This window comes from Ictidomys tridecemlineatus, chromosome X (assembly GCF_052094955.1).
Source record: "Ictidomys tridecemlineatus isolate mIctTri1 chromosome X, mIctTri1.hap1, whole genome shotgun sequence".
In the NCBI taxonomy this organism is placed as follows: domain Eukaryota; kingdom Metazoa; phylum Chordata; class Mammalia; order Rodentia; family Sciuridae; genus Ictidomys; species Ictidomys tridecemlineatus.
In genome coordinates this window covers 14987237-15012559 of record NC_135493.1, presented here as the reverse complement: position 1 = coordinate 15012559, position 25323 = coordinate 14987237, and the positions used below count along the sequence as shown (strand labels likewise).

At 44.0% G+C, this 25323-nt stretch overlaps 1 protein-coding gene and 1 long non-coding RNA gene across 4 annotated transcripts; one reads left to right on the top strand and one right to left on the bottom strand.

Annotated features, from left to right (window-relative positions):
• Positions 1–1576: 1576 nt before the first annotated feature.
• On the bottom strand, positions 1577–4807 carry LOC144371682 (uncharacterized). The gene is made up of 2 exons (XR_013431659.1): positions 4638–4807; positions 1577–1744 (listed from the first exon to the last, which is right to left on the bottom strand). It is a non-coding gene; the product is annotated as an uncharacterized LOC144371682 (long non-coding RNA).
• On the top strand, positions 4765–16256 carry Zic3 (Zic family zinc finger 3). Of its 3 annotated transcripts, XM_005325162.5 has the most exons (4): positions 4766–5025; positions 5227–6450; positions 7541–7704; positions 8530–10715. In XM_005325162.5, the coding sequence occupies exons 2-4, from the start codon at positions 5394–5396 to the stop codon at positions 8707–8709; spliced, it is 1401 nt and encodes a 466-aa protein (XP_005325219.2). In that variant the 5' UTR covers positions 4766–5025; positions 5227–5393; the 3' UTR covers positions 8710–10715. The 3 variants fall into 3 exon arrangements, with proteins under 3 accessions (XP_005325220.2, XP_005325219.2, XP_077890339.1); XM_005325163.4 differs by lacking the exon at positions 8530–10715 and adding an exon at positions 15692–16256 and having other exon boundaries at positions 4765–6450; XM_078034213.1 differs by having other exon boundaries at positions 4766–6450.
• The last annotated feature ends 9067 nt before the right edge of the window (positions 16257–25323 follow it).

Below are 25323 nucleotides of genomic sequence, written 5' to 3'. Positions count from 1 at the left end.
ATCTGCCTCTCCCCTAGCCTGGGTACTTCCCTCCTCTAAGGTGTTCTGATCTAGAAAGGGAATGTCCTCTTGCCCTTCTGGCATCAGGAGTTACACTGGTACTGGAGGCTAACAGCTGGACACCCACAGAGCAGTAAAGATACTCTTTGGTAACAGGACCCAGAGGGCCAGGACCACAGATCATCATGAGCCTTTCACCCACACTTGGCTCATAAGCACTGCCTGCCACCTAGGGTTTCACTCCACTTCTTCTATTTCAGGGACTCCCCTCATGATCCCAAACTGGATTCTGATAGCTCTAAAAGCTCTAATTCAACTCTCAGCTTTCCTTCTCCAAGTTCAGCCCTATTTACTTAAGCCTGTATCTCTGAAGTTCAAGTGTATATATCTGTCTGCATAGCCCTGATTGACAAGTACAATGAAAATGTCTCATTCTCCTTTGGTTTGCATTTCATTACATTAGGCAACAATATGCCTTGAACTGCAGAGGACAAAGACAAAACAGATATGTAAAAAGGTTTGATAAACAATATCTATTTGTTCCTTCTCTATTGAATTTTAAAGGTATTGAGGGCTTATATAATATTTGTCAAATGATGGGACTATAGTGAAAACTCTCATGTAGTCAATAAAATCTGGAGTTCAGAGAGCGATTGGAGAGTGTGTCCGCAGGTCCCAGAGATCGTTCAGCTCAGCCTCGGAAGCCAATTAAGAGCTTTATCTTAGCATAAAAATAAAGAGGAGTTAAAAATGCATTCTTTCCCCAGCTTTCTTCCCCCTTCATTTTTTATTGCCATTTGCAGTTTTTCTTTTTAAAAGATCTGGAACTCTAAAGAGAGGGTAGGCATTTATGTAAAAAAAGTGTCCTTTACCAGGGGAAAAAAGTGAGAATAATGGTGAGTTTCAAGGACATGTTTCAACGAGAAACACTTTGTTCTCCACTAGGGAGAGGCAGGGGCACCAAATTCAGCTTCTTGGAATAATTCCCTTCCTGAATTCAAAGATTCATTTATTGAAATAAATCAGGAAGCATTGACAGAACGGAAATCCGCTTGCTGGGTTTAAAGGGTCTTTAAAATGTTGGGAGTGTTAGATTGCAAGTCTTTTCTAAATACAAAACAGAAGAAAAGACCGCAGTGTTTCCCTTGGACTTAAAGAAAATCGCTGGGTCTCCGAGTTAGGATCATTTCAAGTCCACCACAGAAAATGGGTTTAGAAAGAAGTCCTGCATGATAACACAATGTGCTATACATGTTTTGTTCTTCAGGAGGCTGGAAGGAAAGGCAAAGCGCTGTAGATGGGGGTTCTGGGTTGTTCGGAGAAACCAGTTCTATCCTACTATCCCTAAGATATTCTCTTTTCCTCCTACTTCTTCAGGATAGATCCTAAAACTCTGACTCAAAAACTGAGCTAGTTTGGAATGATCAGTTTCTCTAGTTTTATTTATTGCTTTAGATTTGGGGGTAAAAATAAATCTTTTTCCTATTTACTATTTGAACCCAGAGTGAGGGAAAGGATCCCATTATATTTCCTATCCATACAGACAAGTGGATATTTAGACCAGACCACATACAACTGGGGGATGCATAAAAGAGATTTATTGGTTAATTTAGGCTACCTAATACACATGTAAACCCCAGTAAGCCAAAGCTGTTGAGGGAGCCTCGGTTATAGCGTAAAATAAGAATCACCACCGGGGTTCCAGTGGTCCTGCCCTTCCCAGCGCTGTGATTCCTCTCTCCACCTGAAAAATGAAAAGAAGAGAGCTCTTCCTGCCTGGTCCTAGACTGTGTGCAAAAACTTTTCTCCTTCCCTCTTTCCTGTCTGAGCCATCACCCTGCTCTCAGACTTAGATCCCCAAAGCCTCCTGTCCCCCCAAGTTGTTCTCAGGGTGTCCTCCAAAAACCGTGTTTGGGGAGGAGGAGAAACCACTTAACTTTTTCCCCCTCACCTTAGCAGTGATTTGCTTTTGAGTGGTGAGGGGTGCTTTTCTTCTCCCCCCTCTCATGCGGTGATTTGCAATTTCTGGAGAGATGTCCCTTTCTATCCAGTTTTAAGAGTCAGGGTTCCCCTTCCCCAAAAAGGAAAGCTCTGCCCAGACCAAGCGAAACAGGAATTCGAAATGGCCTGACTTTACCCTGCTGTTCACAAAGCCCCCAGCCTCCTCCTCTCTTTGGGGGCATCCTGGACCCCAGCGCTTCACTAAGTAAGGACACCCCCTCAGAACCACACACTCGGGATGGGCCGGGCTGCCCCCGGGAAGAGCTCCACCACCCAGGGTTTTGGCCTGGCAGAACTGCCTCAGGTCTGCCCCTTAACAAGCACCCCCCCACCTCCCCACTTCTCGGCTGATGATCTAATTGAATTATGCCTTTTTGTTCCAGGGACTACAGAGCACGTGCTGGAGGCAATTAATTATCGAAATGTGGCTGCATCAAAACGGACATTGGGTACCCGGTAGGTCAGACGCGGCAACATCCTCAAGCCCTGCGTTCGAGACTCCTCCCCAAAAAAAGGAGAATGCTAGGCTCTCGCGGCAGCTCCCCTTCTGCGTTCCCTTGCGGGGTAGCCTTCCCTGACTCCCAAGCGCGCAAGGCCCTCGTTTATCCAGGTACCAACTGGGACACCCGGAAATTCTCACTGAGGGTTGACCGGGCCAAAGCAGGACAACCGCCCCCTCCCGGTGCCCAAACCTGAAGAATCACTCTCCCAGAAAGGGCTCTGAGGAAATCCAAACTTTTCCCAACCAGCAACATGCCCAGGGTCGGTGGGGGGTGATGGGAGGTGAAGAGAGGTAGAGGGAAGGAAGGAAGGAAAGAAAGGGGAAAATGAAGAGAAAGGGAAAAGAAAGAAAAGCAATCTTCCCTTTTTATAAACCTGACTCTAGAGAATTCATTTGCATGATTTAAGCATATTTATTCTTCTTTGAAACACCCCCAGCCCCGCAAAGAAACCCTCTGCTGAGCGACAATGAAACCCTTCTTGGAGAGCCTGTTTTCGGTAGATGCAATAATTTAAGTCAGCAGTGAACTCACCTTCCAACCTGGGGAGAGAGCTCTGGAAGTGGAGGGAGATTGGGGCGAGTTTGATGGGAAGGGGCGACTACAGTAAGATGTGGTATCCTCAGGGTTTTCCCCCAGCAAACTGGCAAAGAAGGTAGTGAAGTGTTGGTCAGGCCAGGCAGATTGGGGGGCAGGAAGTGAAAGACTGCAGTTATAAAGCGCTGCTTGAGGCGGTCTCTCCTGGCGCCTCTGAACTTGATCAGATGTTCTGTTTCCTACAGAGAGATGGCGGCCAGGCTGTGAGGCTGCCTCAAGGCGCAGACTTTGGGGCTCGGCCCCGCTAGAGATGTGACAATCACAGCCATCTTTCTCTCGGTCTTTTTTCCTACTCTCATTCTCCTGCATTCTTTGCAAATGCGTTGGTAGACAGAAAATTGAGTGGAATTATAACCCTGTCTGAACCTGGTCATTTTTGTCCAAGAAAGACCTTGCACCAGACGGAGGGCGGCGGCGGGGGGCGACTCCAACACACGCCCAGGGAAAGTAAATCCTTAAGGGGTAAGCAGTTCCCTAGATCACTACGTGCTTTCCCCGGTAGGAGTAGAAGAGAGCAAAGCTCAGGCTTCAGAGGGAAGAAAATTCCATCTCACAGTCCCCATTCCCCCTCCCTGCTTTTGCGTTTGAAAATGTTGAGAATTCAAAGCTGATTAGCCCAGTGATACGGAAACCACGCTGATTCTGTGTGGGTCTAGTGTGTTTACTATGTGTTTGTGTGTTGTGTTTTGCGTACAATGTGTTCCGTGCGTATCTAGTATTTGTGCGTGTTTGGTATTATGTATATTTACTCTATTGTGTCTAGTTGTGTGCCTGTGCTTATTGTGTTGTGTGTAGCGTTGTTATTGGTTGTGCTTACTATTATGTTGTGTACATGTTTAGTGTGTTGTGCGTGTTTCATACGGCGTGCTTGTGTTTACTGTGCTGCGTTCGTGTTTCCTGCTGTGCGCTTAAGTTTATTGTGTTGTACGTTTGCTGTGTTGTGTCTGGTGTGTGCTGGGGGAAGTGGGTATCGGCGAGTAAAACTGCTACTCACAAACTAAAGGGTCAAAGCTTGGTTCAGAAGGAAGTATAGGAGATCGGGTCTAATTACAATCCTCGCGTTTGGGCCTTGGACCGCTGCCGCCAGCTGGGGCCACGGGCAGGGAGATGGCCCGGCCTGGGTATGGGGTCTTGGGACCTTATACTCGTAGTGGCGTGTGAGGTGGAAGCAGCAGCTGGGCCAGGAGCGCGGAACTGCTACGCTCACGCTGGCATTTGCGCCCTGCAGCTACCAAGGAAGAACGTTCTCAAGGTGGTGAGGTTCGGGAGGTGGGGGAGGCAAGCGGGACTGGACATCGAACGCCGCGCCGACGGAGAAGGCGCGGCGGTGAAAAGATCCTCACTGGGCAAAGAGTTTCTTTAGCCAAAGCGGGTAAAGGGCGCGCGAGGGGTGCTTCGGGCCCTCTTGGGGCCGAGAAGAAGTCACAGAGAGGCCCAGCTCCGCCCCGCCACTTGCCGGCTGAAGCCTGGCCCCAGCTCCCCACAGCCGCACAGTCCCCGCGGAGCCCACTCGCGGACACCAGGCAGCCGCCGCCTCACCTGCCAGGCGCCCGGCAGCTGCCCAATCAGCTGCGGTCGCTCTACCCAGGCTGCCATGTTCTCCACTCTGCGTTGTCAATCAGTGTGGCGGCGGCCAATGGGCGGCTGGGCCGGGGGTCAGGTGACCGTAGGCCAGCTGGTTCCCCATTGGCGCGCGCCGCCCGGCCTCCCGCTCGGTTTATGTGAGAGGAGTGAGTGATTGACTTTATCAGTCCAAGGACATTACTCTGGAGGCGAAGAGGCTGGGACTCGTGAGGGGAGCGGCGAAGATCGAGCCTGCCTGCTGCCCGCTGCCCGCCTGTCGGCCGCGATCGGGCTCCGCTATTTGGAGCGGCCCAGCCGGGAGGCCGGTATCCAGCCTCCTGGCCCCAGGGTTCCGCGCTCTCGGGTAGAGGAGGGGTGCCCGGGACAGGATTGGCAAACCCCGCCCTCCACTTATTATTTAGCTTATTTTTCTTTGTGCGCTCCTGTTAGTTTGTTAAACCAGGTCTACTCCCAGAGTCTTTCCTCCTCCCTTCTCCTCCCTCCTCCTTTTCCCTCAAACCCACCCCCCTTTTTTCTTCCCCTCCTCCCTCCTATCCCTCTGCAGGAGACTCTCGCAGCCACGGAAAGTTGCGGCTCCTGGTAGCGCCTTGGCGGTGTCCTAGTTGTATCCGGCTGCCGCCTTCCCTACGGCACTACGGCACTTCGAAAATCTCCCTCTCCTGCACCCTTGCTCACTTAAACCGGATCGCCCGTGTCCAGAACGCCCCACCTATGACGATGCTCCTGGACGGAGGCCCGCAGTTCCCCGGGCTGGGAGTGGGCAGCTTTGGCGCGCCGCGCCACCACGAGATGCCCAACCGCGAGCCGGCGGGCATGGGGTTGAATCCCTTCGGGGACTCAACCCACGCTGCCGCCGCCGCTGCTGCCGCTGCTGCCTTCAAGCTCAGCCCGGCCGCGGCACACGATCTGTCTTCCAGCCAGAGCTCGGCTTTCACGCCGCAGGGTTCGGGCTACGCCAACGCCCTGAGCCACCATCACCACCACCATCACCATCATCATGCCAGCCAGGTACCCAGCTACGGCGGCGCAGCGTCCGCTGCCTTCAACTCCACGCGCGACTTTCTTTTCCGCCAGCGCGGCTCTGGGCTCAGCGAGGCAGCCTCGGGAAGCGGGCAGCATGGGCTCTTTGCTGGCTCCGCTAGCAGCCTGCACGCTCCAGCTGGTATTCCTGAGCCCCCTGGTTACTTGCTCTTTCCCGGGCTGCATGAGCAGGGCGCTGGGCACCCGTCGCCCACAGGGCACGTGGACAACAACCAGGTCCACCTGGGGCTGCGTGGAGAGCTGTTTGGCCGTCCTGACCCTTACCGCCCGGTGGCCAGCCCGCGCACGGACCCCTATGCCGCCAGCGCGCAGTTTCCCAACTATAGCCCCATGAACATGAACATGGGAGTGAACGTGGCGGCCCACCACGGGCCGGGCGCCTTCTTCCGTTATATGAGGCAGCCCATCAAGCAGGAGCTGTCGTGCAAGTGGATCGACGAAGCTCAACTAAGCCGGCCCAAGAAGAGCTGCGACCGGACCTTCAGCACCATGCATGAACTGGTGACGCACGTCACCATGGAGCATGTGGGGGGCCCGGAGCAGAACAACCACGTCTGTTATTGGGAGGAGTGCCCCCGCGAGGGCAAGTCCTTCAAGGCGAAGTACAAACTGGTCAACCACATCCGAGTACACACGGGCGAGAAGCCCTTCCCGTGCCCCTTCCCGGGATGCGGGAAGATTTTTGCCCGCTCTGAGAACCTCAAGATCCACAAGAGGACCCACACAGGTAAGGGGAAAGACAGGTGGGTGAGGGGTTCGCTAGGGGAACCCGGCTACCGAGCGGACTTGGAACGCAGGGTACGCGGGTGAACGCCGAGAAGAGGGGCGGCGCCCTGCCAAGGCCGTTCCGGAATGAAGCGCTGTCAGTGCCCCTCCATCCTGGCCCACCCTGACCTGAGGCACTTTTGCCCAGTTCAAACTTCTCGGGCCGACTGCTCTGCAGTCTCAGGAACTAATTGGGACCTTCTCGCGCCCGGGAACAAACTGGCGCCGCCTCTTTTTGTATCCCTTTCTGGGTTACTATGAAGAGACTCCGAATGTGTTGAGAGCGTATTGCTTACAAGCGATTTAGCCTCTCGGCACACATTCTAGGAAGGCAACCATAGAAATGCTAATGAAAACTAACTTTCGGATACTTCCGCTCTTTTTTACACTTGATTGGCACATCTCCTAATTAAATGACTGATACTTTTGTCAAACTATTTTTATTTGGAGTTCCTGGTTCAGTTCAGTCCTCCGGGAGGAAAGCTAAAGTAGAAAAAGCACCACAGTTTCGTGGCTTGTTCAGAGCATCTTGTAAAACTGTCTATAGCCCCTGGATTTATGTATTTTTTCTGTTTTCGAACACTAAGTACCACTGCCCAGGCTTTTTAATACTGGACTTGGCAAAACCGCTACATGTGAAAGAGGCAAATTAAAAGGTACAAAGAAGCGACTGAATGGGATTGTCCCATCCCCGATCCATTGTCCCGCCGGGCTCGGTTACATCGCCGTGATGGTGGCTGAACATGGCCCGGTAGAGTGGAACCACAAGTTGGGGGAAACTTCTGAGGAGCCAGGAGCTTTCTTGTCCTGCGAGAACAAAGGGATGATCAGGTTCTGGGCCGGCCCTGCCCCACTCCCGCCCCGTTCCTTCCCAGCCCAGCGGACTCAACCAACCCTCTCCATTTTTTTCTCCAGGGAAAAATGATGTCCCAGTCTCCCCTAGTTTGCATTCCCTCCGGGAAGACTGCTGGGCTCTCAGTCTCGCGCTGCTCCTCTCTGGGAAGCTCCCGGCCCTGACTATTTTCTCTCTTTTGCATTTTTACATTTTGCAGGTGAGAAACCTTTCAAATGTGAATTTGAAGGCTGTGACAGACGCTTTGCCAACAGCAGCGACCGCAAGAAGCACATGCATGTGCACACCTCGGATAAGCCCTATATCTGCAAAGTGTGCGACAAGTCTTACACGCACCCGAGCTCCCTGCGCAAACACATGAAGGTAATTACCTCTTTATTAGCGGTCGGCGGTTTGTAAACACCCGGCCCGACACTGGGCCGCGGAACGGAAGCGCCCGCGCTGCCAACCCTCTGTCCTCCACGTTAAATCCGATTTGCTGCAGCGGTGACACCTTGAACCCATTTTGGGGATGGGGGGGGCAGGAGAGAGCAGAGTTGGGAGGGGGAGAGAGTGGAGGAACTATCAGTTGTTTACTGGGAAGCTCTAGCCGAGCTCGCCTGGACTTGAGGCTGCAGTGGCCGCCTCTTGCCGGCTCAGCCTGCGGTGGGAATGGAGAGTGGCCGCGCCGAACCCGGGGGAGGGTCGTTCATTTGCTCTTCGGCTTTGGATAAAACAATGGGGCCGAGGAGCACGGTCTGATTCCCACACATTTGTCTATAGACTTGGCAGGCAGCGTCCAGGGTCCCTGTGCCACTCTTCTCTATACCTGCTTCCCCAAGCCGGAAGCGGCTTGGTGAAACCTGGGCTGGGAGTGACTATTTTATGGGGTCCCTCAGAGTAACTGCTCACCTACTCCATCCACGGAGTCAGCATTTTTGAAGTGGCAGGACTAAAATGGAGTGCTTTATTCCTTTTCCATAATGCCTTAGTATGGAACCTCGTTTTTGACGAATATGTCCAGGTTTTCTAGACATGGGTAATATGGAAAATAAAAATAAAAAAAGAACAACAGCAGCAAAAAAAAAAAAATGTTAAGTGGGTCACTGGGCGGTCTTGCTCTTACAGTGCTCAAATTCTGCTCTTGTTTTTGCTTGCACATTGCCGGTTGGAATTATATTCATTATAATATATACATGTTAATTTTAGGTTCATGAATCTCAAGGGTCAGATTCCTCCCCTGCTGCCAGTTCAGGCTATGAATCTTCCACTCCACCCGCTATAGCTTCTGCAAACAGTAAAGATACCACTAAAACCCCTTCTGCAGTTCAAACTAGCACCAGCCACAACCCTGGACTTCCTCCCAATTTTAACGAATGGTACGTCTGAGGACAACCAAAATGCATTTTAAAAAGAAAACTGAGACCAATCAGATGGAAATGGAGTTTTAAAGCAAGAGGCCATACATAGGGCTACATCTTGTTAATTGCAATTGTCCAGGAAGGTTTTGGGCAAAATCCCAAAGTAGCCATGCCCTTTTCTCAGGATTAGAAAATACATTTTGGCATTTGAAGGATTTTTTACAAAATCTTTTCACTGCTTTTTTCTCCCCTTCCTCTTGCTCTCTGCATACCCCATTCTGAGACTCCTTCAGTTCATTTTAACATTTGTCCTGTTTCTTGAGGAAGTTATAGAAGGCTTGGTGGTGGTGATGTTAAAACTGATGGAATTTCTTCTTCGCCTTAGTGGTGATTGTTTAAACTCTCACAGTCTTAAACCATGCCAAAGTCCTGTTATGTCTTGAACTTTTTCTTCAAAGCATTACACTTGTGAATGTATCTTTGTCTAATGGGGTCGAAACTGTTCAGTATTTTTTCAGGCTGAGGATATGATGTTACTCTACACAGATTGTGACGTTTAGTATACAGTTGCCTTTTGTAATAACTTTTTTTTTTGTAAATACATATCCGTTGATGCCATATTTATCGTTTGTAATTTAATTATTGCTGCAAGTGCCGGGAACTGAACAATATTTATGGATAAATGTTTTCTAACAAGTTCTGTACAGCTTTTGATTATAACTGCTTTAGCATTAAAAATTTATTGTTTTGAAAGAAGAACACAATTTACAATTTTTGAACCACTGACTCTTTTCTCTTGTTTTGTAACAGCCTCCTTCTACAAAGAGGAGAATGAGCAAATTGAATCTTGTTTGTTGGTATTTATAACTCACTCAGATCCCTTTTTTAATTGTTAAATTATTTTTCTATTGCAGTATAGATTCCTTATAGTGTCAGTTTCCATCTGGGAGGACCCTCTTTTCTTTATCTCTAGCTCAGATGGTTGTTTAACTGCGAGTTTAAATGTGTTTGTCCTGGATTTTCGGCATGCAAATCAAATATTACTGATCAATTCAGTTAGTGGCCATGACATCTCAATCTTGTACTTCAAAGACTGAGAAGCTGGATTTAATCATCCCTGCCCTACATATATAAACATAAGGTAACCTAATTAGCTTTATGTCCCTTAGTTCTTTATTACCTTACATAAAAATGAAAATTGCGGCAGGATGCATGTCTGTTCTATCTAGAGATCATCCATGTACCTATATGCATTTGTATCTATGAATTTATCTAATCTGCCTATCAAATCTATCTAGCTCTATATATTTTCAAAAGATAGTGTATGTCTGGAACAGTGGTGATGAGCAAGACCAGTTGAGCAGTGCTTACTTATGGTGAAAGTGCTTCTTAAAAGAACCATAGTCCATTTAAATATTGGAAGGCAAAGGCTGATTTGTTTGCTGTATATAGTTCAATTCATAATTATCACAATTTTTCATAACATTTATATAGCGGTGTAATAACTGCAGCAGTTCCAAAATGATACTATGGAAAGAAAACATTTGCAAAATATGTTATTTTTAAAGTTCATTCTTTGTAGGCAAAGATGTTAAGAGCATTGTTTCCATTAAAATCAATAACAATGAAAAATGGTTGTTTGCTTTGTGATAAAATGTTAACAATCCATTTAATCTTCAGTGAAGCAACTCCTTTGGACAAACAGTTCTTTTTGCAATGGTTCTGTGGAAAAGAAACTGATTACTATTTTGGGGGGTTGGAGTGGGTAGAGTGTTGAGACCTTTTTATTAGGGTGCTGTTTGTTATTGAGAGCCCAATCTCTGCATGAATTACAGAAGGTGGAGATAAGGAATTGTAAAGTATTTAGAAATGTAATGAATAGGCTTAAGTACCTCTTTCTCTTTAAGGGGCAATGCTCTGAGTTTTTTGGTGGCAGTCAATTTGGTATTATATATAATGATTTTCAATTCTAGAATTTTGTTGATTGTTCTTTTTGAAGAAATAAAGTATTGGCACATCTTATTTATGTTATAACATTTTTGTATTTGGTGCCCAATATTTTTTTCATGTTCAAATAAATCAACCAAAAATTGAAATGCTTAGAGAATTTCTGATGATTAAAAGAAACTCTGATTCCCTGGATACAGTTGAAGCAATCTGTTTTGTTTTCTGCTGATCTTTGTCAACAGACAATTATTGACAGTTTCTAATTGCAAATTGCTTTGGAGGCAATTTTTTGTTAGTGGAGAATGGGGTCTTTTGCACTTTACTCCACCTATATCCAAGGCTGTGTGAATGTCAGGAACAGAGAGATTGGGATGACTCCACTTATAATGAGCAGGTAACCAGGTCAATCTACCACTCCCCACCCAGACATTCCATTCTTGACCTTGACATTGAAGGTGCTGAACCAGATTCCTATTTCAGGATTTTTCCTTCACTTCAAACTGGAGACCATTTTAAACGTTTTAAAACATTTTAAAGTTTTCTCATCAAGTTTTCAGAAAGTGTATATTCATAAGACTAGCTTTAAATGTGTGCCATTGTGAAATATAAATGTGTGTTTTTCTCCTAACATATGCAATGAACTTTCACAGTTTACTATTTTCTCCATGCGTCTCCCCCAACCCCCAACCTAACTTAACCTTAAAAGAAGATGGGTTGGGGCAAGATTCACTTAGAAAGTTGCCTTCCCCAATTAAATATATTAAATGTCTCCTTAGGAGACAATTTCCTCTTTTCTTAGTTGCTTGAAATCACCATAAAATTCTCAGGAAAGCATTGTGAATGTCCTAAAAGAGGAAAATGCCAATTAAATAGCAATGTTGGTAACCAATATTAAGAGACTATAAAAGTTTGCTCTTCTACATGACTACCTCTAATTTGGGCACAGCAAATTTCTCAAAAGTATGTCGTTTGCCCTTCTCATTTTTCAAAGAACACATTAATTTTATAGAAAACTTTATATAGATAGTCTTCTCATAGACTGTTTCTGGGAATGCACATTTATTTACATTCTTGAATTTTCAGGAAATAATTTAAAGAACAAGCACAACAATCCCTCTTCCCCCAATAATAAATGCTAAAGCTAGTAGCTGGGGCTAGGCTCTTAGTAATCTACTCCTTTTTTTCCTTCTTGCACCTGGTAGGACCTTTGTTAAAATCCATTATCTTTTTCAAAATGGGTGATTCCCACTGTTTAGTGGGGAAAGAGGAGGTGGCTATTTACAGAGCTGTTTCCACGCAAGACAAGTCTGGCCTTCATCCAGTTGGGAAGGTTAAAGATCAGGATCCAGGCTAAGCAGAGCAGTCGGTCTTAGCTAGACGAAGGTTGGAGACTTCTGCTCACAAAGGCTCCCTGGAAAGTTGGTGTGTTCTGGACTTTCTTGCCCCTCCCCCCTTCTCCCCGCCTGATTTCTCTTTGCTTCTGTCTCCTCCGGCTCCCTCTTCCCGTTTTCTAAGACAATCTCCCGAAAACAAACCAGAGAAAGTCTAAGGGGGCTCTTAACACATTACGTTTCTGAAAAAATCGCCATCGGTGTGCCCATACACTGAAGGACGTGTGCTCTGGTTCTCCCGACACCTAGGCTGGTTTTCTCTCACAAGCCTCTGCCCTTCCAAGCCCAGGTCTCCCATCGGACTTTGGCCCGGGACGCGGCCAGACATTTCGGAAGTCGCGACAGTGGTCCGACAGTCCTCAAGCCCCTAGTTGGGACGTTCAGGATCCGTGTCCACACACCAAATTCTTGCAAGTCCTGGTTGAGGCTCGGGCGGGGAGGAGGGGACCTCATTTCCTAGGGTCAATTCTCTCGAGGTCTCTGCCCGCTGACCCTTTGACCTCCACCTACAGGGCCCTTGGCGGCCGTAAGCCGGCGGTCGCCTGGGCTCCGAGGACGCTTCGCGCCCCATCGCCTCCCGGCCTCATTAGCCCGGCACGGCTGTAAAGCAGGAATCAGCCGCAGCCTAATCCGGACCTGGGGTCAATACGAGCCCAAACAATGGTGAGCTCCGAAGGCCATAGCGTAGCGCTGGCCGCAAACTTTGTGTTCAATTCATTTTTCTAAAGCGGTGGGGGTGGGGTCCGGGTGGGGAGGGTGGTACTCGTCTACAAGAAGGCCACTCGCGGCTCCCGGGGTTCATCGCTGGCGCTCCGGTATCTGCAGCGCCTGGGATGGAGGGGGCGGCAAGGCCCAGAGCCTGGTTGGCAGCCCGAGCCGGAGCCCGAGTGCCGGCCCAAAGGGGGCCGCCCCCGCGCCGGGTACAGACTTTGAAGTGGGTTTTTAGCGCGCACGTGTGAGAGCCGGGCCAGGGCCTGAGCGGGGACCCGCTGGGAGGAAAGAGGAGGCTCAGGCCCAGGCCCCAACCCCTCCCCCGCTCCCCGTGGCTCCTGCCTTTTCAAGCCGCGGCCGGGGGTCGTAGGATTCCCCCCTCGCCACCCCCACTCCCGCGTCCACCGTGCGCAGGCGCACACCCCGCAGCCGTCGAGTCGGATTTTGCTGCGAGGGGGTGGGGGGTAGAGTTGAAAGCGGCTTTGCAGCGCTACGGCGGCCTCGGCTGAGCCGGGAGGGAGGGAGGGGAGCCGAGGGATGTGGGAAGGGGGGTTGGTTTGGGGGCGGCTCTCGAGTCGTGAACATGGCGGCCGGATGCGAACCCCCGCAGAGCGCAGCAAAACGCAGACCTACGGGCTGCCGAACTGTTGTGTCGTTTAAATTCCCTTGTTATTCCGCAGCTCTGGGCGCTCGCGGGAGAATGTAGGTCGTGGCGGTCGAACACAGAATTATTAGGAGGGGTGGGGGGAAAAAAAACGGAAGCGAAGAAGTTCTTCCTGGGCATTCTCGTGGGAAGTTGGCGTGCCCTTTGGGGGGGGTTGGGGTTCCCGCGGGACCTGGGTGTAAAACCCACCGGAGGCCACTTCACCCTCTTGGGCAAACTTAAAACATTTCCCCTTGGTTATCATGGGGAGGGGATGCCATTTCGAGTTACCCTGTCCCTGGCGGGATTTCACAGCACCTTCGAGCCCCCAAAATGCGAAAGCCCCTAAAAACACTCTTCTCTCCTTGGGACAATGGCGGAGCCAGTAAGCAGGGGAGCGCGTATGCATCCTTTCCAAATAAATCTTCCTGACTTACCAACAGACTTGTGCCATTGGGAGTTAGAACCCTACACGTTGCCCAGGCCCGGTTTTCTGCATATCTCATTAAAACGTGGTCCTGTGAAAATCGGCACTATCGTAGCTTTTGTGTGTATCACAACAGCCAGTGGTCTTAGCTTAGGGGTGGGGGGGTAGGTCACAATCCCGAAAACTTTTCATTCAGCTTTTGCTTTACTGCCTTAATGCTTTGTGAAAGAAACCCCAGTAGCTCTGGGATCTAGAGCTCCAGTTTTCTCCGCAGGGGGTAGAAGGGGAATGCCGCGGATTCACCTTCAATTCTCTTTCATGATGGGGGAAAATGAGGATTTTTTTTTTCCAAAAGTGTGGTGATTGACCCCCCAGCTCCTCTAGGCAAATAAGTGGCTCGAACTCTTCCTGGTTGCGGCTTCGTGGGGACCAACCGCCAAACGAAACGACACCTCTCTTGGAGTTACCCAGTGTCAAGCAGTCGGGCTTCTCCTGAAGGTGTGGGGCAGTTCTCGAGGGCCACCTTGGGAAGGGCCCCAGGTGGGTGGGCAGGTCATTAGCCCGGCTGGCCCTGATCTGAGGGAAATCTGCAAAACAGTGCCTTTATCTGCAGAGAACAATTGATGGGGTTGTCTTTCCTCCTTTTCAGTGCACAAAGAAGACGGCTTTGGAGCAAGAATTTGGACTATGCATTTAAGTTGTCGTGCTTTGCATTGGAAACCCCCAGCAATTAAAATAAGCACGCCCTGTAGTATTTTCTGTCCTTTTCTTATGTATGATTTCTGCAAGTTGAAGGGGCTGGAGCCTCTTCTGCAGTTTGGAAACTTGTTTTGAAATTGCCACCAAACTGATTTTTTTTTTCTTTCCTGTGGGCGAAGTTTCCTTCCCGGGCTCGGCCACTACTCCCACCCCCTCAGTGGAATAGTGTATTGACATCTTTGAGAGATCAAAGGAAATAAATGGTGCTTGCTGTATGCTTTATTTTTCCATGCTGTAGTTTGAACCCTGAGGTTTGAGCTTTTTCCTGCTTAACTCTCTTGATACCAAAAGTGTGGAAAACAAAAAGTTTATTGAATTGATAAAGCTTATCCAGTTAGGAGTTTGTCCCTTTAAGAATTACAGAGCCCGGATTGTCTAGTAAGTTGACTTTAAAATCAAGCTAAGATACATTGGCGAATTGTTTCCCCTGGATACCTGCGGTGTTCCTGGGTCATTTGATAGGGTAAAACTGGTTGATTTTCATAGGGATTATGTGAATGGAATTTCTGCAAAACTAGGCAAGTGATAAATTGGAAGAGCTCTCATATTTGTTTGAATGATGTCTCCAAAGGGCACTTCTCACTGAGTTTTGGTTTCTTATTATAACTATTGAAATGTACAGCTTGAAAAACACTCAGTTTGCAGGAAGCATTTAAAGAGGGGAGTGTTCAGATCACTGGGTCTAATGGTAACTTTTAACATAGGAATGTAAATTCTTTGAAAATTAGATAAACAACATCTATTAAAAGGAAAGAAGATAGCATGGTTCTTTAAAAAGCATCTAACAGACCAAATAATTTTGTATATTTTTAATCTGATAACAATTCAACCTGTTTACTAATCTGATGCAGAGAATTGTAAGCTTTACAGAAACTATAAAAATAGCTTTCACCAGATGGCAAGTTTATAATGTTTGATCTCTAATAGGGTGTATACACTGTCTAATGTGTTTGATGAAAATATAACCTATGTAAAGACCATTTGAACTTAAGTTGTTAAAAATCCAAGATTCCATCTTGTTCTATCACAAACTAACATTTAAAATGGCATATCCATGTAACATGACATTTTTCTGTGAAAAACTGTGGCCTGTTTTGACCTATCTGCAGTTCACTTTTTGTTTTTTTGCCAGTGTTGTCCTGCTTGGTATCCGGGACAGTCTGTAATTCCTGACGAAGAACTTGATACTGACGTTGGTATGCAGCAGCCAGCCCTCCATAACACTACCTATCCTAAATGCAGGGTTAATGCCGAACCTACTGTGCAAGAAATGATTTACTGATGAGGTTTCAAAGAAAACCACATCAATTTGGATGTCTGTTACCTTGAAGTGATCATTTTAAGAGTAGTGGCTTCTTCCCTAGGTATAAAAAGACTATTTTCTTCTTTGGGTGTATTTTATTCTGTGTTGAACAATCATTTGTGAAATGAAAAAGCAAAAAATGCTCCCCCCTCCAATTTAGGATTTATAAATGGGAAGATGGAGGTGAAGACTGGCCTAATTCATAACCCAGTGTGCATTATCTTGTGCATTGTTGCAAATCTTTTTTGAGTATCTGCATTCCACATGTAGAGCTGAAGTGTTTAAAACTAGAAACATGAATACTGGATTTGTTAATTTCACATGTTGATGTTCCAAAAGCAATGCCCAGGATCCCTGCAATTGTTGTTTGACTTAAATAAAACCATTCAAATTATTTTTGTGAATATTGTTTTATTATAGTGATAACTATAACCCCTAAATAATCTTGATTAACCTGTTGAATTGGGACAATTTATACTCTGTTCACATTTTTTCATCGTATAAAAATACTGGCCTCTCACAGCAATCAACTGGGGCTAAACCCCTTGACCAAATCCCAACCAACTGTTTTTGTTCTCTCACTTCCCCCATCGAAGGGTCTCACCAGGTGCTGGGGAGGTCAGGGAAGAATTCAGAGGCAAGGATTGATTGAGTGATTAGAAGGAAGGAATAGATACAGGAGTTTGGAGAAAAAAGAGTATTTGAACACCACTGTTTTGGTGAGAAAGAAAAGGAAAGCCCAAGCTGAAGATAATCTCAAAAGTGGCATCCAGAAACCATGTATGTTATTCAGAAGCCCGGAAGTGGTATTTGGGACAGAAAACTTGGCAACCATTGATTAGAACACTTAACAGAATCATGGAGTATAGGTGTTATTAAAATACAAATTGTCATTAATTGTAGTGCTAGAGAAGATGAAGACACTTCAGAGAAATTCTTCAAACTCCAGATACTTGATTTCTCAAATTGAACATCTATAATCGAATATAATCTGTAAATGGCCATCATTTTATTTATTTGGCATGATTATGCCATGATGAAGTATTGTAAAATTGCAGCCTGATAGAATATATTGCTATTGGATCTTTAGATCTAGTTTTATTAAAATCTCTGGTAAGTAGACTGATGAGATAGTAATTTTTAAGTAGTGGAAAAATGCTCATCTCCCTCTGATTCCTGGTGTTCATTTACATCAAGAATAGAAGAGCCAAAAAAGGAAGACTGATTCTTTGGTTCTCAGTGCCCTAACACTTGTCATTTTAAAAAACACCCCTAACAATGTCAGTAGATTTTTGTTGTTGTTTTGTTTTGTTTTTAAGGACAAGCACTGAGTTCTTTCAAACAGGCAGTAGGGAATTATAATGGTTTTGTTGAAAAACCTCTTGGAAAGGTAAGATACAGTATTGTGCATGAGCCAGCTACACCATAATAATCGTACCTCCTAGGGTTGCTCTAAGGACTAAACAAGAAAATGTCTATAAAGAGCCTGTCACAGAGTACAGAGTAGTTCCTGAGAAAATGTTAATTCCTTTCTTTTCCCCTTGCAGGTAATTCTCATGTTTTGCTTTTGGGTAGTTTCTTACTTGTAATATTCCAGAATATTTTATTAAAACCATAGAATGAAATGTGGGGAAGAAAAAAAGAAGTGGTTTGTGCTGAGGCCCAAATCAATACAGTTTTCAGAAAATGGATGGAGATTTGGGACATCTAAGAAATACTGCATTTCATAAGCATAATCACTAGATCAGGCATGTGGCTTTATGAACATAGCTATGAATATTTAAATACATAAAATTAAAATATTATTAAATGCCTATTGTTCATTATCTTCTAGTGAATACAATACATTTATTCTTAGATAAAAATAAGTTGTGTACTTAAAATCTGTAAACATGATAGCTTAATGGTCTACCTTTAATTGGACAAAAATTTTACTTTAATCAACAACTTGATTCTTACATTAAAATTCAGTGACAATTTTACAATGTGAAAGTTGATACTCACGTGTAACAAAAGGTTAAATCTTATGTCTTAAATTATTCAGTTTCCCCCATTGAATTTATGTTAGTATTATACCAGTGTGCCTATAAAGTAATGGGACTGATTTTCTTCTAGGGCTTGAAAGCTAGCCCTGAAATCATTTCCAAAAGATGTGTCCCAAATTGTTTTGAACAATGTCAGCATCCTTATAATAAGCTTAAGGGTTCCTTAGGAGATGTTTTCACTTAAGATAAAAATTTTTAAAAAATCAGCCACTAGTCTTATTACTTAACATCCATACTTTTAGTTTCATTATGTTTTAAAGAGTTCTCTGATTGTTTTATGTTTAAAAAAAATTGAGGGTTGGGACTAGGGATGTAACTCAGTGGTAGAGTATGGGCTTAGCATGGGTAAGGCCATGGGTTCAATCCTCAGCTCTGTCAAAAGAAAAAAAAATGACAACTTTACTGAAAAACACTATAGAAAGGCTGGGCATTATGAATTTTTTGTAGGTCTATTTATGTACTAAACAAAGTTGAGCGTGATGGTGCACACCTGTAACCCCAGTATCTCAGGAGGCTGAGGCAGGAGGTTCACCAGTTCCAGACCAGCCTCAGCAATTTGACAAGGACCTAAGCAATTTAGTGAGACCCTAGCTCAAAAGGGCTGGAAATGTGGCTCAGTGGTTAAGCACTCCTAGGTTCAATCCCTGGCACCAAAAAGAAAAGAAAAACAAGCAACACACACCTCTTCCCAGACCATCTGAATGGGAACTTTCCCTCCTATGGGTTTTGAAGACTTTGAGATCCACAGAAGAGCTGTACTGCTGAATGATAATAAAGGCTTTTGTCCAGAGACCAAAGGGACTTTTCATTATGACTTTTGTCCCTAGTTTATTGCCTGCCTATTTCTTTCTTCTTGACCTCATATTTATCCTGCCCATTAGATATGGGGGTCAGCCATGTTCAACTTCCTTGAGTCTTTGTTGTTGTTACCAAGTATGAGCAAGGTTATAATAAATGACCAATTTCAAAATGAATGTCTCTGTCTCATGCAGTGCTGGAGTACCACTCATGGCTGAATAGTCCTGTAGGTGAGATCTCACCAAGTCCCAGGGGTCAAGTCGATCAGCACAGCCTTTTCCCTTAGAACAGGGGACAGCAGAACACCCTCAGAGCTTGAGAAGTGTGCCTGTTCCTGTTGTCATTTTAATTTTTTTTTTAAATCAGGTTCTCAGAAACTTCATTGGTGAAATGATGAAAATGTTATAGCCAACAATTTCCTCTGTAAACCCCAAGTCAATAATAAAAGGCTATTTGTGGTACAATCCAGGCTATGAAAATTGTTCATAAATGATTCCCTAATGTTACCCAGTCAGAACTTACACAGAAAAGCCACACTCATATCTCTGTAGCTAATCACCAACAGAGTATGTAATTTGTTGGCCGGTCAATATCATTTCTTTGGAGACTTTAGTATCATTTGCAAAAAAATCCTTAGCCACACTGAGATGTGACACATTATTGGCTGTGGTGATCACCGAAAACAGAAGGTGTTTAGTTAACTTCTGACCAATGACATATTAAATGAAGACACTCAGTTGAGCATCAGTGATTTCAATTGACTCATCAATCGCCAGCATCTAGCTGCCATCATGTTTCACTTTGCTAACAAGCTGATATCCCACATCTGATACCAACAACTCAGGTCTTTCAAACAAATGACATGTTTGATAAAGAAATCTTTTCAAAATCATTATGCACTTCAGCATTCGTCTTTTCTTCTAGCATAGCATCTGCGCATCTGTTCCATCAGACGTCTATTCCTTGATCATTTCTGAGCCTTCCATGATTTTTGAGCTTGATTCGCTGTTATCTCAGGGATGGAAAATGAGGCTTCTTCCATTGAGTGTTACATTACTGAACACTGAAACACAATCTTTATGTCCAAGGCACTAGGTTTAATCTTCTGAATGAGACTGCAAGGAAGCATCCTCAGAAGACTTTCCGATGAGACCATGTTGTGAAAGAAATTGAGTGGGGAAGGGCAATGAAGTCCTAATTTAGGAAAAACATTAAGGACTTTTTTTTTTATTATCTTTGTTATGGGTTCTTGAAACTTCACACCGATTTCAGTGTTGCAAAGCATCTCTCTGAACCGGTGAAATGAAAAATTACATGGTCCAACTGGTAAAAATGGATGCAATTCATTCACTAGAGAGCTCTGCTTAACTGCATAATTTGCTTATATGCATAAAACTGAGGAAGTCTTAATCTCTGATTTGCATGTGTCTGGGTTGCATGCATCTGGCTCCATTAGATTCCCTGTAATTACATATTGATTAATTTCATAATACAACTATTTTAACACTGAATTTAAACCCTAATGCTCCTATTAACAGTGTAATCAGTTTGGATAAGTGAACACTAGGAATAGACTACTTGAAAGTTAGAATGCAGGACAATAACCACTTCTGTATTTTGAAAGAAAAAAGTTTAAAAGCACATTTGAGAGCTGGAGTTGTGGCTCAGTGGTAGAGCACTTGCCTCACATGTGTCAGGTCCTGGGTTTGAGTCCCAGCACTGTGAAACACACAGAACCCAAAATACATTTATGTTTTAAAAAGGCCAGTATGGTTTTCTTTCTTCTTCTTCTTTTTAGTGTGTGTGTGTGTGTGTGTGAGTGTTGGGGATTGAACAAGGAGGCTCTACCACTGAGTCACACCCCCAGCCCTTTTCATTTAGACACAGGGTCTCCCTAAATTACCGAGGCTGGCCTGGGACTTTCTTTCAATCTTCCTGCCTCAGCCAGTCCCTAGGATTACAGGAGTATGTCACCATGCCCAGCCAGTATAGTTTTCTATTAGACAAATATTAAGACAGAAAATAAATTATAATTGATAAATGCCAAATCTTGATGCACAGTAAATATTTTATGAAATCTTCACTTGCTTCTATGTATTATAAATTGAGTATCTCTATACAGTATAAATATGTTAATTAAAATGAAATCAGTTTGAAAAGGTAATTGTGCATTTGTTTTTAATTTGCACTCATTTCTTTAAGGGTTTGGCCTTGGGCATTTTTTGTTGTTGTTGGGATGGGGGAGGGTCCCTTCTGTAGCCTGCACTAATTGAAACTCACTTGGTGCATATGTGATGTTAAATAAAAGTCTTGTGGCTGTGTATACACACATATACATTAGCCTAGATTAAAAGTACACATTCGAGTAGTCTAGTATTCAAAACTGATATCTCTGGTAGTCAAGAAAGAGAATTGCTTAGCTAAAATGGAAATAAAGCCCATCTCTTCAGAGCTAGAAAAATGTAACAACTACTCTGGGAAGTGTATACTGAGTGATTTAAATATTTATGGTAGATTTTTTAAAGTATTGATTAGAATGAAAGAAGCAGGGATCCTCATTGATCCTCATGTTGAATTTTGGCCTCAAGCTTGAGTCGTATGTAGGCCCATTTGTGTGTGTATGTGTGTCATGGGCTTCCCTGCTCTCTAGAGTGGTTAAATTCATGGCACAATGTGAGTACCATTCCAGGAACTGATTTAGTTTAAGTTTTGAAGAGTGTTCTCAGTGAACACTTTCACTATGTTCCTCCTTGAATTCATTAGCTAGTCTAAAAACTCTAGTTCTATCTAATGGAAGCTTAGACATCAGTCATGTCAGGAATCATTCAATATTAGTCATGAAGTTATTATATACATTTAAAATGGGTAATTCATTAAATCAACTTGATGTTTTGGTGTTGTATAATGATAACAGCTTTTTTTTTTTTTTGAGATAGGTGTCTGGCTAAATTACTGAGGCTGGCCTTGAATTTGAAATCCTCCTGCCTCAGCCTCCTGAGTAGCAGGGATTGCAGGTGTGCACCACCACACCAGCTTCATTCTCATTCTCCTTCTCCTCCTCCTCTTCTTCTTCTTCTTTCTTTGTTTTTATAACACACAGCTATTTGTATAACTTCTTAACTTTCAACTTCATTTTTGTCCGTATAAATATTGCTAGGAGGCAGAAAAATTGTAAGTTCAAGGACTACCTCGGAAACTCAGCAAGATTAAATAAAAAGAGTTGGAGATGTAGCTCAGTGGTAGGGAACCTCTGGATTCAATCCCTAATACCATAAATAAATGAATGAATAAGGAAAAAAAGTGTTCCTGTAATACCAGATGTAGGGTAGAAAGTCCCAGGCCAGCCTGTGCAATTTAGTGAAATTCCAGCTCAAAATAAAATTTATTTTATTTATTTATTATTAATTTTTTTCTACTGGAGATTGAACCCGGGAGCACTTTACCACTGACCTACATCCCAGTTTCCCTGGGGATGCGTTTTGTTATTTTGAGACAGGGTATCCCTAAATTGTTAAGGCTGGGCTTGAATTTGCAATCCTCCTGCCTCAGCCACCATAATTGCTGGGATTACAGGGGTGCACCACCATGCTTGGCTCAAAATTTTTTAAAAGTGCTGGAGCTGGAGCTCAGCAGTAGAGTGCTTCCCTAGCATGTTGGAGGCCCTGGGTTCAATCCTCAGTACTGAAAAAAGAAAGTGTGAATTTTGCACCTACTCTGTTCTTGTGTTGTTGCAATGTCCACCAATAACCAAGTGTTGAATGAATGAATGCCTTCAGTTTGTTTTCATAGAATATACTGTGTACCTTAGTTAACATTTACTTTTTGCTTATTTATATATTTCCACAGAAGTATAATGGTAATGGTTTAGCCTGACTTGTGGGCTATGGGTTACCTACATCAAAATTCCTTGAACTAAGCATAAATAAATGAAAACAAACTTTTAACTGACAAGGTCTACAGGTCTTGCTTTTAGACAATGGTTTCAGGTGAATCTGCTACAAAAGTTTGGAACTAATGTTTTATAAAAAGTGATAAAAATCAAAATTCCTGAACTTTACTATCCATTTAGCTATTTGTTCACTGGTTAGTTTAAGACTCAGTATATCCAGTGGTCTATTCAATTGGCAAACTACAAAATGACTTTTGTCTGAGGCAATTTTTTTTTCCAGTAAGAGCAATTGTTTCAATTCTTTTTACCTAATTTTGCCAGTGTTACCTGCCAACCACTCAGAGACACATAGAGTAGATCTGGGGACAAATTGGTATCCACAAGCAGGGGGTAGATTCCTCAGCATGTGTTTGTTTGATTTAACATTTAACTTAAATGCAAAATCCAAGCCTTTTTGTATTCCTGATCATTTCCCATTTATTATGCCAAAAGTCCTCCTCCAGGTTTCTGCAGCTTTCTGTGTCAATGATCATGACATATTAAAAAATGGTAACATTATAAATACTGTGCTGTCTTACACATTCCTAGCACTTCCTGAATCGGAAAATAATGCCCTTGCTTTTTCTGTAATGATTAAGAACGGTAATTCTTTCACATTCCTGTATACTTCTATTAGACAGACATTACAACAGTGTGAGTTGGAAGGAAAAGCCAATTCTAAAGTTAACTTTTCACATTATGGGTGCTCAAAGGATTTTTTTTTCTAATATGTTAAAAGAAAATACTTGTTTGAATGCAGCAAGTAGAGACTCTTCCTTTGCTTATGTGCATTTTCTAAGCAACAGAGTGCTTTCTGCAGTGTCTTTTCAATACAGGCAGTTTGGATAAATAATGAGCTACATACCAAAATTTCTCTGCAGGATCAGTGATAGTCAGGGACCCTGAATTAACGTCACAGAAAGTTTCTTTTATTCTTCTCTATTTTAACTCACAACGTAGTCAGATGATGGTATGATAACCAAGTGGCTGGGTGTGGTGGTGCTGAAATGTAACAGTAGCTGAGACAGGAGGATGGCAAGTTCAAGGATAGCCTCAGCAATTTAGTGAGACCCTGTTTCAAAATGAAACATAAAATGGGCTGGTAGGTAGAGTGCTTGCCTACTATACTGGAGGCCCTAGGTTCCATTTCCAGCAAACACACACACACACACACACACACACACACACACACACACATCAGACTGGTTTATCTGTTTTCATGAACCACCCCTGGCCACCCCTGGCCACCCCCTTCCAGTTCTTCTGTTCCTCTTTGTAAAGCTTCCTTTTTTTTTTTTTTTTTGCAAATTTTTAAATAACTTTATTTATTTTATGTGGTGCTGAGGATCAAACCCAGTGCCTCACACATGCTAGGAAAGCGCTCTACCACTGAGCCCCAGCCCCAGCCCTAAAGCTCCCCCTTACCTAAGTTTAAAACTCTGATGTCCAAGAGAGATGTGAAGTAAACCAACAAAATTAAATAATAATGGAAAAATTAAGGAAAAGTATTTTAGAAGGAGCCAGTTATTTTTCACTCCAATAAAGGAACATAGGTTTGTATTATTTTATTTTATTTTATTTAGCATTAAGCAATCATATTTACTCCCCAAACAAAAACTGAACTGTCCACCTGGTGTTAGTATTTTTGTCTCCTGTGCTCTGAAAACACATTTCCTCCAAACAGCACCTTAATTCCTATCAGGCCTCTTCTCTCTTGAGGACAAAGTACAATAATGTTTACATAAATAGTGTTTGCAGAAAAGAATTGTACCAAATCAGAAAGCAAGTCCTATTTTAGTCTGTGGCTTCTGACTTCTTTAGCTCTTAAAAAATGTTACCATTTCCTGAGAACATTTTGAGTGCATTATTTGCTTAAATGTCAAGTCAGCTAAATCCAGCTCATCTAATCAGAGTGCCTCAACTGGCTAATTCTGTAAATCTTCCAATTTTTTAATACCTGTTTGTCCTCATTTTTTTTTTCCTTTCTTTGACTTGGGGATTGAATTTAAGGGCACTTAACCACTGAACTACATTCCCAGCTCTTTTTATTTTTCATTTGTTCATTTGAGAAAGGGCTTCCCTAAATTGCTGAGGTTGGTTTCGAATTTGGAATCATCCCACCCCAGCCTCCGGAGTCTCTGGGGTTACAGGTATGCTCCACTGTACCTGGCTAATCAAAGCAATATTTTTAATATTTATTTTTTAGTTGTAGGTGGACACAATACCTTTATTTTATTTTTATGTGGTGCTGAGGATCGAACCCAGTGCCTCATGCATGCTAGGAAAGCACTCTCCCTCTGAGCCACAACCCCAGCCCCTCAAAGCAATATTTTAAATAAAGCAAATAGTGAAATAAATATGTTGAATTTGCAATAAAATGCAATAAGTATTTGTTACTTAACTCCAACCTGATGTTAAATACAACATAGGTATGATAAACCAAGGCCTTTCTAATAGCTTTGGAATTCATCTTTAAATCCGTACATCTTAAGAGATGCAATTGAAAAGTCACCTTTACAAGCAGTCTGTTGCTATGAAATCTTGTCCCTTGGATTCTGGAGAGGATTATGAAAGTGGACAACTGCTAATATTGTAAACTGGCCCCCTTCTTAGAGGAGCTGCCTCCAAGTGTTTTCATTGGCAGTTTGTGAAGTTCCCCAGATTTTTAAAGACTCTCCTTATTGTTCCAT